The sequence below is a fragment of the Orycteropus afer genome, unplaced genomic scaffold (genome assembly GCF_000298275.1).
Source record: "Orycteropus afer afer isolate SDZICR_OR568_19922 unplaced genomic scaffold, OryAfe1.0 scaffold00160, whole genome shotgun sequence".
Taxonomy (NCBI): domain Eukaryota; kingdom Metazoa; phylum Chordata; class Mammalia; order Tubulidentata; family Orycteropodidae; genus Orycteropus; species Orycteropus afer.
This window is the reverse complement of record NW_006921747.1, coordinates 790513-803833: the sequence shown is the minus strand read 5'-3', so window position 1 is coordinate 803833 and position 13321 is coordinate 790513. Positions and strand designations below refer to the sequence as shown.

Sequence of the window (13321 nt, the reverse complement as noted above, 5' to 3'; positions counted from 1 at the left end):
TTGGTTGCTATATGAAAAGTTCCTTACCAAAGGGTGAGAGTACCAACGTTTGACAACTTACATTTGAGAGTTAAAGCACCAAAGATGAGAACAAGAACCATCCCAGCAGAAATCCCTGCTCCAATGTAGATGGCTATTTGTGCGGTCACTGCAGAGTGTTGTAACTCATTAGCCAATGTGAATTTTTGCTATGAAAACACAAACAGAAGTTAAGCAGTAAATGACCAGGAATTGGGTGTGTACTCAGCTAGTCTTATGACTTATGAATCAGACCATCCCTTTCACAGCGCCACATGAGTTCAGGGACCTTGAAACCATTCTTAATCTGCTCCTTTTTTTTGGACAAGCCTCAAACCATCTCAAAGAGATTGGCTTAATCTTTGGGGTTAGGAAGGAAATTAAATGTGCCCTTCTGTGCAGCAGAAGGAGAAAGAGCTCTTATAAACAGACTCTCCTCTTCCACCAACCTCTGCAAGAAAAATGGGCTCTAGAATGGAGTAAGGGCCCCTGGTGTTGTGCAGGCAACTTCAGAATGATCTAAATTTGGTGTCTTGCAATAAAATCCATATTTTCTCAGCAGCACTGTCCTAGGTTCAAATTCTAGCTCTGTCACCAAGAGCTGAGTGACTTTCTAAAATTATTATGAGAATTAAGTGACAAAAATATAAAGTGTTTATCACAGGGCGTAGTATGTGGTAAACGCCCAGTCAATAGCACCTGCTATTGCTACTGCTCTAATTAATTTGATTTTCTGATAATTGTGTATCACTTAGAAATTCTTGCTCTTTAAAAATTATCAGCTCATGTTCCTCTTTTAGAAACAGTAATAGTAAACACTTTTAAAACATAGGAATCAAGGAAATTAAATCCCCACATCTATTTATACACATTTATTGTGGGAACATTATATGCAAACTATTGTATATTGAGCATGTGGGAAACAAAGGTAGTTATGAGTCAGTCCTTGATCCAAAGAAGCTGATAGATAAACAAAATGCTGAGGTCGGTTGTAAATACACAAACATGAAATTGAATCAAATACTGACTGACTCCTAGAAAGGTCCTCAAATATTTTTTTATGTCACTAATGCAAACTTGGGAGCTCTGGTGATGTAGTGCCTAAGGCATTAGACTGCTAACCAGAAGGCTGGTGGTTCAAATCTACCAGCCACTCCTCAGAAGGAAGGCTGGGCAATCTATTTCCATAGTGATACTGCCTTGGAAACCCAAGGAAGTGTCGTTATGAGTCGGATCCAACCTGATGGCAGTGAGTTTGGTTTGCTTTTAATGCAAACTTACTTTCTACTGGTTTTCCCTTTTTCTCTGACTGGGGTACAAGAAAATTGTGGTTAGTTGAAGTATTGCTTTATTTATATTTAGATATATAAATTCTTGGCTTAAAATATTCTTCAATAGTATTTGTAATAAATAAATTAAAAAATTTTTTATAAATCTTTCTCCCAGGCAGACTCATTAGGGCTTCAATGGAAGTGGGAAGAAACATATTCTAAGGAGTTGCTGAATCTTTGAATCCTCCATAGTGGTACACAGTTGTTAAAACTGAAAAGAGGAACAAAATGATAATGCTTTTTCTTCTTTTTCCTTTCTGCTTTTTAGTACTTACTATATGCCAGACCCTATTCTTGGCAATTTACCTAAATCAACGCCTCATTCTTCGCTTGAAACAGCCCTATGTAGTTAGAACCGATATCATCAACACTTCACAGCTGAAGAATATGAAGATAAGGTTAAGACACCTTCACAAGGAGAAAGTAGTTATAAAGAATGTTAAAGCCGTATTTTATTTTCTCCAAGTCGAGCACTATGTTAGTGCACAAATGGGGGAAAGAAGAAGAAGAAAAAGAAGAAAAGCTACTTACTGTTTGATTATGCTCATAGAGGTTCTCCCATGTCTGTGTCTCTGTTGCAAAATAAAGGGGAAAAACAGCCAATAAAACAGTGAAGAATTTCTTTCATCTTGATTAAACAAAACTAAGCATCTTAAAGATGCCTATAACCCTATTTGAAATTAATTCCTTTTAAATAAGGCAAGATATACAGAACACATCGACTTCTACACTCCATACAATGATTAGTTAGGAGACCAAAAAGTATTTACTGAACACTTACAGATTGACTTTAAGATGGCTATATAAATCATCTAGATAGTGAGCTCTACTACTTATGTTTTATGAAAGAGAGTTCTGCCAGGTCTATTTGTAAAAGGACATTATGGTTTATTTTGTTCACAAAGCTCCAATGGTGCTACAAAAATCCAGCAACACTGCCAACACTCAGGCATTATATTCTAATTAGGCTTTGAGAGACAACCAAATTAATTTGAAAAAAAAATTAATATATTCTCTTTAGAAGGGAGGCAGGGTATTTTTTTGCCTTAAAGAAAATGAAAATAATAACTACAGCTACAATTTACCATGAACCTGGCGTTGTGCTACACTTTTTAAGTGAAGAATTACATTTAATATTTAAGACAACTATCCCCAAATAGGAAATATTAACCCCATTATACAGATTAAGAAACTGAGAATTAGGGAATTTACCCAGGGCCACACACTTAGTGAATGACAGTTTAGATTCACATGGCACTAAGCACACACTGATAACTCTGCTGCCTTCAACAACCTTCACCTTTGTCACTACTACTGAAAAGAAGGCCACAACTGCTCAACTACAACTCATCATCTGCTCTTTTCATTCACACACCTAGTTCTTCATCTGCTTATCCATCCAATGAATACACACTAAGCCCTTACTCTGTGCCAACTATAGAAATGGGCACAGACCCTGACCTCACAGTCATTGCATTTCAAAAATCAAAACAGGTTGCCATCAAGTTGGTTCCAACTCATGGCAACCTCATATGTGTCAGAGTAACTGTTCTCCATAGCATTCTCTATGGTTGATGTTTCAGAAGTAAATTACTAGGCCTTTCTTTCAAGGTACCTCTGATAGACTCGAACCTCAGAACTTTTGGTTAGCAGCTGAATGTGTTAACTGTTTTTGCCCCAAGGATTCCACTCCAAAAATAAATGGGATGAAAAACAAACAAACAAACAAAAACAGGGTGTCAACTGTGGGGAAATGAAGCATGCTTACTCATTTTTATGGCTGCATCAGAGACTGAACTCCTTAAATGTCATAGTCACCTTCTGGAGGCCTAAATGTCTAAACCCTTTAATAGGTTTGAGTAAGCAGTGGTTTAACAGACTATCTTAATATACAAAGGCATTCCTTGGAAGGAAGACTGGGCAATCTACTGTAGAGATACTACCTCGGAAACCCAAGGAGTGGTTGCTATGAGTCAGATCCGACTCCATGGTAGTGAGTTTGTTTCCACCTAAAATTACTTTTTTAAAAAGGGTAAAATTTTATCTTCCACTTCATTCTTTTTATTATTATTATTTTAATTTGTTTGATTTAGGTGAGATTTTACATAGCAGAATCATTTTACATTCAACAGTTCATACGCATTTTGTTTCATGACACTGGTTACACTCCCCCAGTGTAACAGCTCACGTCCCACTTCCTCCTTGTGCTTTCCCTTTCCCTGTCCTTCTTGCCTATGCATTCCAGCCTCCCTACCTTCCTCCCTGCACAAATGCTGCCTTTCTGATTTCCCACGGCTGATGGTTCTAAGGAGCACATCTCCCTGGTGTAGGTGTTCAGCTCATAGGCCTGTCTATTGTTTGGCTGAGGGTTAAGTCCTAGGAGTGAGTTCAATTCCAAGTCTGAATGGTGGCTCAGAGCCATGGTCTTGGTAGTTTCTCCAGTCTCTATCACACCAGTTAGCCTAGTCTTTTTCATGATTTTGAGTTTTGTTCCACATTTACACTTACTGTTCCACTTATTACCCAAAGGGAATTTAAAGTATAGAAACCACACTGGTGGAACTGCTTATTAAACAGATTTTCAAATCCAGTTTCTGTTTCCCTGTAATTATTTTTTCTTTTTCTGAATTGTAAGACTGAGTTTTTTTTTTTTTTTTTTTTTACCTTCATTTTACTATGAAAATGATCAGTAAAATAGAGCACTACTGGATTGTTGTTGTTTTTGTTATGTGCCGTCGAGTCGACCCCGACTCATAGTAACCCCTCCTTGGGTTGCCGAGGCAGTATCACTACTGAAGTCGATTGCCCAACCTTCCTTCCGAGGAGTGGCTGGTGGGTTTGAACGGCCGGCCTTCTGGTTAGCAGTCAAGTGCCTTAGGCACTACGCTACCAGAGCTCCCACTACTGGATTAGTGTGACTTATTTTCACATAGATTTGGCCATCAAACAAGACGGGTGGGACAGCTGGAGGATTGTGCAATCTTCGTCCTCAAAAACTCAAGACTTGGCTGCCATGGAGGTGGCAGTGGGGGTGGAATACGAAAATCTTAAAATTATGTAAACTTTTACATGCATTTATCCAGCATTTCTTATGTGTCAGACACAGTACTTACCACTTCACATGTATACTCTAATCTTCAACCACAATAGGCGGTTGCTATTATTTTTCCCATCTTTCAGTTGAAGAAACTAAGTCTCAGAGGTACTTTTCCAAGATCACACAGCTATTAATTGGCAAAGCTGGGATGCAAATCAGTTCCAACTGCAGAGCTAAGAACCTACCCACAATCTATTCTCCCTCCTTTAGGTGAAAGAATGTGTGCATTTGTTCTGTGTTCAAGGTGGGCTTAAGAACTTCCAGAGTCCACGGAACTTTTACATTTTAAGGGTCAGTGCACTGCATATCAAACATATTAAATGCACCCAAACCAAAAACCAAACTCACTGCCATCGAGTCAGATCCAACTTAAAGCAACCCCTCCTTGGGTTTCTGAGGCAGTATCTCTACGGAAGTAGATTGCCCAATCTTCCTTCCGAGAAGTGGCTGGTGAGTTTGAACCACCAGCCTTCTGGTTACCAGTCAAATGCCTTAGGCACTATGCCATCACCCAGTCCCACATTAAATAAAAGGAATATATGTAAGAATTAACTTGAAGGTGACTAACTGATATATTACATATTATAGACATATTATTAAATATGCATTAATTTCATTTTTTCTTTTATTTGCCTATTTTGGAGCCATTGTATTTTGTTCTGTTTTGTTTCCTACCAATTTCAGAGACATTCTCAGGCTCTTGAACAGTTTAGAAATTTCATATTTTGCCTATATTCCTTGACGCAAGGAGCTCTGGTAGCATAGAGCCTAAGGCACTTGACTGCTAACCAGAAGGCTGGTGGTTCAAACCCACCAGCCACTTCTTGGAAGGAAGATGGGGTAATCTACTTCCGTAGTGATACTGCCTCGGAAACCCAAGGAGGGGTCGCTATGAGTCAGGTCTGACTCGATGGCACATAACAACAACAACAACCTTGATGCAAGAGATGGCTCCATCCTTGTATCCCCAGAGGAAAGGAACTAACAAGTAAAAACTTGAGGGAGACTTCTGTTCAAGGTCTGGAAAGCTATTTGTCTAATAAGGAAATGTACTGCCTTATAAGGAAGTGAACTCCTCATCACAGGAGGTGTGTGAGCATACAGTAAATGTCCACTTGGTGGTGATGCCGTAAGTAGTGTGGAATTAAATGATCCTTGAAGTCTCTTCTAGGTTTATGGTTGTAATAGTCTCTAAATTATAGCAAGGACATATAATAAGCATCGCTATAACTTGAAAAAAGTCCATAGGTGGCAAAAACGGTTTGCACTTGACTACCAACCTTACTCTTGGCAGTTCAAACCCACCCAGCAGTTCTGCAGAAGGCTGAGTGGTCTGCTTCTGTTAAGATTACCACTTAAAACCCTATGGAGCAGTTCTACTCTGTAACATATGGGGTCATCATGAGTTAGAATTGACTCAACAACATCGGATTTGGTTTTTTGGGTATGACTTGATTAGCCCACAGCATGAGTTATCATCAGTTCCTACTATATTTACTAACTAATTGCATCCGAGGGAGCTCTGATAGCGTAGTGCCTAAGGCACTTGACTGCTAATCAGAAGGCTGGCAGTTGAAACCCACCAGCTACTCCTCGGAAGGAAGATGGGGCAATCTACTTCCGTAGTGATACTGCCTCAGAAATCCAAGGAGGGGTCGCTATGAGTCGGGTCCGACTCGAAGGCACATAACAACAACAATTGCATCCAAGACCTTGGCTACCAAACACTAAAGAACAACCAAACACTGGACATTAACTACAGTTCATAACTATAATAATACGGGCTAATATTTGAATGTTTTCTACAGGCCAGGTATTATGCTGAGTGCTTTATATGCATTATCACTTTTAATCTTATAACAACCCTACAAAGTACACACTGTAATTACCCTCATCACAGAGATGAGAAAACTAAATCTCAGAGTCTGCACAACTTCACTGACTTCACGTAGCTAATAAGAAGAACTGGAATTAGTATCCATTCTGCCTGTCACTGAAGTCCTTAACCACAGTCTCATTCTGCCTCTTGAGTTTACTGATGATGTTAATGATAAGGGCTAACATATATTGAGTACTTACTATGATCAGATTCTGAGCTAAATAACTTAGGCACACTTTCTTATTTAAGTGCATTAGAAATCTTAAGAGGTGGGGATTACCTATTATTAACCTCACTTTACAGAACAAAAACCAAGCTCCAGAGAGTTCAAGAGAGACCAAGACAGACAGAAAATACTTGAAATGAACCTCCTTGATTAATGTGATCCAAAGTCTGCCCCCTGTGCTCTGTTTTTCTCTTCCAGAGCTGAATGGGAAAGTCCTTGCTGAATTACATGAAGAATTTAGCTTCTCCTTCTCAGGTTGAAATCCAAGGAAGCTAATAGATTTTATTTCAGTTATAAGAAATTCTGGAAATCATCTAACCCAGTATACTAGTCCCCAAAAGGCCCATCCTTGGCATAAGTCCAATTCATGATGAAGCATCATCAGTCCAGGAGTGAATCAGAAAAATTACAACAATGTAATGAGCTTTTCATTAGATTAATTTCATTATATATATATATATATATATATATATATATATATATATATATGTATATATATATAATGGAATAATGGCAAGATAGATACCAAAACCAAACTCATTGCTGTCAAGTTGATTCTGACTTTATGGTGAACCCATGTGTTACAGAGGAGAATTGCTACCTAGGGTTTTATTTTGGCTATAATCACTGGGTAGGTTTGAACTGCCAATCCTTAGGTTAGTAGAAAAGCATAAGTTAAATAGAAGGTTCATTTTAGCTTTATGTTTTTCCTTATTTGGCAGAATATGCAGACCAATAACATTCTTTTTAGTGATGGAAAACTTTATTTGGGTCATAAAATCAAAAGTCTATGAGCCCACTCCTTGGACAGAAGTGGAAACTAACATCCAGGGAAGTGAAATGTCTTGGTCCTGGTCACAAGGCTAACTTGTTTATAATCTAGAATCATAACCCAGGTCTCCTTTTCCCAACATAGATTTGTGTCTACTACCCCCTTCACTTCAAACACTAACCTCTTTCTGTCTCAGGTGCACAGAAACATACACGCCTCCAACCTTCACTGTTTTCTTTTTCCCTTATTTAAAAATCCTCTGAACTCAGAAACCAGCTAAAGTCCCCCTAAACCCTGTAAATAATTACCTGAGCTGTGACACTTGGTGGTGAGCATCCTTGGAAAGATGGTGGTAAAGTCCCTCTGGGGGGTCCAAGAAGTGGCAACCTTGACTAATGTCAGAAACCAACATAAGGATGAGGCTTCTCTGAGAGCAGAGAGCTTGTGTCAGGGGATCAAAAGGGCAGCAGGAAAAAAAATATGAAACACAGCACATGATTGGAAACACATCCTCAACTTCTGAACCTACCGGGATACCTTCGATGAGAATACATCATACACATAAAATGTTTAATGGAGGTAAGTTACAGCCATCATTAGCAGCCTAATTGTTCATCATAATACTAATAGCTGCACTAATGGCCACACTCAGTAAAGTGCTTTGAATAAAGCATTATCTCATTTATGTAGACTTTCAATGGTCTAGAATGTAGGGATCATTGTCCTAATTTTTTTTAACAGAGGAGGAGGTTAGACTTCAACTTGTCTGAGATTATTTAGGTAGTAAGGGGCAAGGCTGGATTTGAATCCAGCTCAATCTGGCCAGAGAGTACATGCTCTATAAATCTTAAAACTCACACACACATGCACAGACACAGTCCAGAGCTTCTCAATGCTGACAGCATACCAGAATCACTTGGCGAACACTATGAAATATCAGTGCTCCGGTTCTGCCTCCAGAGATACCCTTTCCTCTGGTTTGTGGAAAAGGCCACAACATTTGCATCAAAATTTCCCCAGGTGATTCTGAGGAGCAATCAGGGTCTCCAACTATTGGTTTAGGTCTTTCTTCTTATTCCATAGGTCTTGTCAGTAGGCTCAAAACTGATGGAGGGTACTAAACACAGCTGGATGTTACTAGTGGGCCTTGCTAAAGTTTAGGTCCTGGGGCTCCATCCCCAGAGAACATAATTATGGCAGAGCTCAGAGGGAGACTAGTCAGTATATTCAATGTGAACCACAGATGAATCTTATGTGTAAAGAAGGCATGCAAAGGCCCACTCACCTGGTTTGATGACCAACTCTAGGTTAAATTTTTTATCATTCATTAGACCTGGAAATTCTACCCGGCAGCAGTAGGTCCCACCGTCGGCCAGAGTCACCTTCTCTATGGTCAGGGACACATCTCCTTTTTGTAAATGTCCCTTTAGTTGGTATCTGCTGGATTTCTGGTAGTTCACGTGTCTTCCATCAGTGCTAAGCACTGTTTTCTGACAGTGTGACAGTGGACAGGCTCTCCGGCCCCAGCACACAGGCACAAGATTTGCTGAAGAGGTTGGGGAGTAGGAGCAGGGCAAAACGGCATTCTGACCCACCTCCACTGTGTATGCCCCTTCCAAAGACCCTGGGTAAAGAGCAAGGAGAGAAAGATCCAGGCAATGAGTGAAGTGGGGTCCATTTCGGGAAAACAGAGAGCAATGCCTATACAATAAAACGGAAACCATGCTGCTCTCCTATTTGTAGAAGATTCTCTATGGCAGTGATTCTCAGATTAGGCAGGCATCAGAATCACTGGGAGCACAGATTGCTGGGTCTCTGGTAGCGTAGTGCCTAAGGCACTTGACTGCTAACCAGAAGGCTGGTGGTTCAACCCCACCAGCCACTCCTCAGAAGGAAGATGGGGCAGTCTACTTCCATGGTGGTACTGCCTCGGAAACCCAAGGAGAGGTCGCTATGAGTCAAGTCTGACTCGACGGCACATAACAACAACAACAACAATTCCTAGACTTCCTGTTGCAGTTGGTCTAGGGTAGGGCCTGAGAATATGCGATTCTAACAAGTTGCCAGGTGTTGCTGCTTTTGCTGCTGGTCCGAGAATCACACTGACAACCACATGAAAAACTGTGGTCCTATGAACATCAGAGGAAAGGGCTAATAGAAGTAGAGAATCAGAAAATGCATCATTGTTAGCCAGGACAAGATCACCCATCTCAGCTACTGGGCTGTTCAACAAGAAAGCACAGCTATCATCTTTTTATTTCTCAGCCACAGACACACAGTACATAAAAACACTTGGTGGAATAAAAAGCTTGTATATCTGAAACAACAGACTATCTTGAGGTTTAACATTAATTTCTTTTTTTTTTTCTTTTTTAAGTAATACATGAACATGGTAAAATGTTCAACCAGTATAAAAGGTGAATGAACAATGAAAAGTAAGACTTCCTACACTGACTCTTTCCCATTTCTAGTTCCTTTTCTAGAGTCTATATGTTAACAAAGGAGCTCTGGTGGTACAGTGGCTAAAGCACTCAGCTTCTAACCAAAAGGTTTGAATCTACCAGCCAAACCATGGGAGAAGGATGAGGTAGTATGTCTCATAGGGCACTTCAGTTCTGTCCTGTGAGGTCACTATGAGTCAGAATCAACTCAATGGCAGTGGTTTGACCTTTGGGTATACATTAACAACCAGTTGCTTTGACTCGATTCTGACTCATGTATGTAAGAGTGGAATTGATCTCCAAAAAGTTTTCAATGGCTGATTTTTTCAGAAGTGGATCACCACATCTTTCTTCAGAGGCAACTTTGGGAAGACTCAAACCTCCAACGTTTTAGTTAGCAGTGAACATACAAACCATTTGCACCACCTAAAGATTCCTATACATTAACAAGTGTTCATGTACTATTAACACATATAAACAGAAGTCTAATCTATGCATTATTCTGTTCCTTGCTTTTTCCAATTAACATTATAACTTGGAGACATTCTATATCAGTATGTTTGGTCAACCTCACTGTTTATATCATTAATATAAATGTATTTATAGTACAATGCATTCACACTCTTCTTCATTGGTGGACATTTAGGTTGCTTCCAAACTTTTGCAATGATAAACAACATTATGATGACTGTACATACTGATAGCTCTATCTTGCACCTGTTCCACACCATTATTCAGTTTTAACAGTCCATGCCCAACTTACTTGTAAGTAGCAGCAACAGCAGCAGCAGTAACAGGACACAGTTAAAGGAGAGATGTGAAAACATGAGTTCTGCAGAAGAAAGCTCGAGGACAACTTTGTTGACACACAGTCTTAATTCTCCAGTTGAACTGGGTACTTCCTCCAACTATTTCTCTACTCCACGAAATCACAAGAGAAGTTGCCACCTTCTCTGAGGGCCAGCCCAGGATATGATGTTACTTGTCTACTGATGATTTCTATATCAACACTACCAAGACCAAAGTCACTTCAAAGGGAACCCCAGTTCTCTGACGTGCTTTACCACACACATCCTGTAAGGGTTCTGATGGAATCAACAAAGAGGAAGAAATACTTCAGAGGAATGAAAGTGATATTCAGTCATAGCAAATAGAGTGCCATCTAATATCTCAGATGGAATAATCATCTGCCTGAAATGGACTACACTTGGGTCCAGCTGGTTTCCAGGGAGCACAAAGTGCAAACATATCATTCGTGTATTCATCAGTCAAGTCAGTCCATCAATCAGCCATGTGACAAATGTTTATGAAGTCCTGGTGGCACAATGCTTAAGCACTTGGCTGCTAGCAGTTCAAAACTATCAGCTTCTCTGTGGGAGAAAGATGTGGCAGTCCACTTCTGTAAAGATTTCTAGCCCTGAAAACTCTGTGGGAAAGTTCTACTCTGTCCTATAGAGTCACTTACTTGCTATGAGTTGAAGTCAACTTGATGGCAATGGCTGTGGTTTTTTTGGTTTACCATGTGTCAGGCATCGAACTAGAAGGTGGACAATACAGCAATGAGTGATATATTCCTTATCTTCTAGCTTCACATTTCTGGACTCTTTCCACTTTAATCATGAGCCTAAATTCTTATCCTTATTCTAACACAATTTAGATCGTATCATATAACCTTGCTCAGGCCACAGTTTCCCCATTTGTGAAATGAGAAAATTGTTACCTGCGTACAACTTCCTGCTCTGACATCCTGACTTTGACCTGAAGTTTCAAACTCTTCAATTTAGGAAAGACACATTTCTCTTTACAATGTTTCTATTCTCCGACTGTCTTAGGCTGGGTTCTCTCCAGAAGTAAAACCAGTGAAGCTTATTTAGAGAGAAAAAGAAAGATTTACCTCAAGGAAATGGCTCATGCAATTGTAGAGGTTGCAAGTCCCAAGTCAATGGGTTAGAAGACAGACTAGAGGATTCTCCTGACTCCTAACGCTTCAGGGGCTGACAGCTGATCAGCAGGTCAGACAGCAGGCTGCTCGCTTACAGGCTATGGAGGCTGATAAATCCAAGATCAGCAGGTAAGAAGATGGCAAGCTGCTGGCTCACGGGCTGTGGGGGCTAATGAATCCCAACACTAGCAGGCAATATGGCAGGCTACTGGCTCAAGCACCAAGAACCAGAGATCAGATGATGATGAGACAAATGTAGGATACAGAGTGAGCAAGAAGTCATAGAGCTTTGCCAGGATGTCCATGTATATTGGATGCAGGCCACATCCTGAGAAAACTTCCTTTCAACTGATTGGCTGCTGTGGTAGTTATGTTTGTGTGTCAGACTGGCCAGGCCTGGTTGACTGGCTGGGCAGCTGGTGATAGTTATTCCCCATGATGAGACTGGCAATCAACTCCATGGTGGGATCTACCACAAGCAGCTGAGTAGCTGCCTTTGAGATGTGGTCTGCTTCCTGGATATAAGGAGAAGCTTTGAGAATGGTCTCTAGACTATGGCATGCTTGGAGCCCGCATGTACCTGTGTCATTGTTCAGCAGCCTGCCATGCTCTGCCAACCTTGGGACTTACAATGAACTTGAATTAATGGCCTGCCATGTGGTTTGGTAACATTGGGACTATGCCTTTTTACTTATCAAACTTGGGCTTCTCAGCTTCAGCAGCCAGTAGTTATCTGAGTGAAGAAATGCCTCCAGTGGACTGGGAGCAGGAGGCAGAGCTGGACCCCAAGGTTGAGGGGCTCTCCAGCCCCTAGAGCCTGGCACTTTGAACTTGGACTTAAAGCCTCCAAACTGCAAGAGAATAAACTCCATTTGTGGTATATTCTTGTCAGAGCAGCACTAGGTAACCAGAACAGCTGCTCACAGTATATCTCATCATGAAAGTGATAAGATCATTACATAAGAGCAAAACTACATCATAACTGCCAAAACACTGAAAATCATGGCCCTGCCAAGTTGACACACAACCTTAACCATCACACTGACTTTGGTGGAATTGAGGAGACCTCAATACTCTATTTCATATCATGCAAAAGAGATGTCCCCTCACCTCCCACCACAAGGAACTACAGGCATGAATTGTCCGAAAGACTTGAGTTCCAACCACACTATCTATCATTGAGGTATATCACATCTGAATAGCCGCAGGCCTGAGAAAGTGTCTGGCTATCTCAAAGTCGAAGCTTCTTGAAATTTAACAAAGATACAGAATATCTTGATAACACAATCAACCAACCACCTCATAGACATACAAAACACATCATCCAACAGCAGCATAGTACACATTCTTCCCCAATGCACATGGATCATTCTCCAGAATAAAGCACATTTTAGGTCACAAAACAAGCCTCAATAAATTCAAAAGCATCAAAATAATACAAAGCATCTTCTCTGATCATAATGCTATACTGGAAATCAATAACAAAGATTAAGGGGACAAAAATAAACACATGAAACTTGAGAGTTACTGGGTAATAGAAGAAATTTAAAATGAAACTTAAAAATTCTTAGAATCAAATGAGATGAAAATAGAACATACTAAAAACTTTTGGACA

The 13321-nt window shown here is 40.3% G+C and overlaps 1 protein-coding gene across 1 annotated transcript in view; it reads right to left on the bottom strand.

Annotated features, from left to right (window-relative positions):
- The window catches only part of LOC103201683 (hepatitis A virus cellular receptor 2-like), a 27251-nt gene extending 16524 nt beyond the window's left edge, over positions 1-10727 (bottom strand). The window contains exons 1-5 of the mRNA XM_007946409.2: positions 10528-10727; positions 8609-8947; positions 7632-7715; positions 1881-1921; positions 62-188 (exon numbers count right to left, since the gene is read on the bottom strand). Of these exons, the coding sequence (XP_007944600.1) occupies positions 62-188; positions 1881-1921; positions 7632-7715; positions 8609-8947; positions 10528-10591 (655 nt within the window). The 5' untranslated portion in view covers positions 10592-10727. The remainder of the gene's footprint in view (positions 1-61; positions 189-1880; positions 1922-7631; positions 7716-8608; positions 8948-10527) is intronic.
- Positions 10728-13321: the final 2594 nt, after the last annotated feature.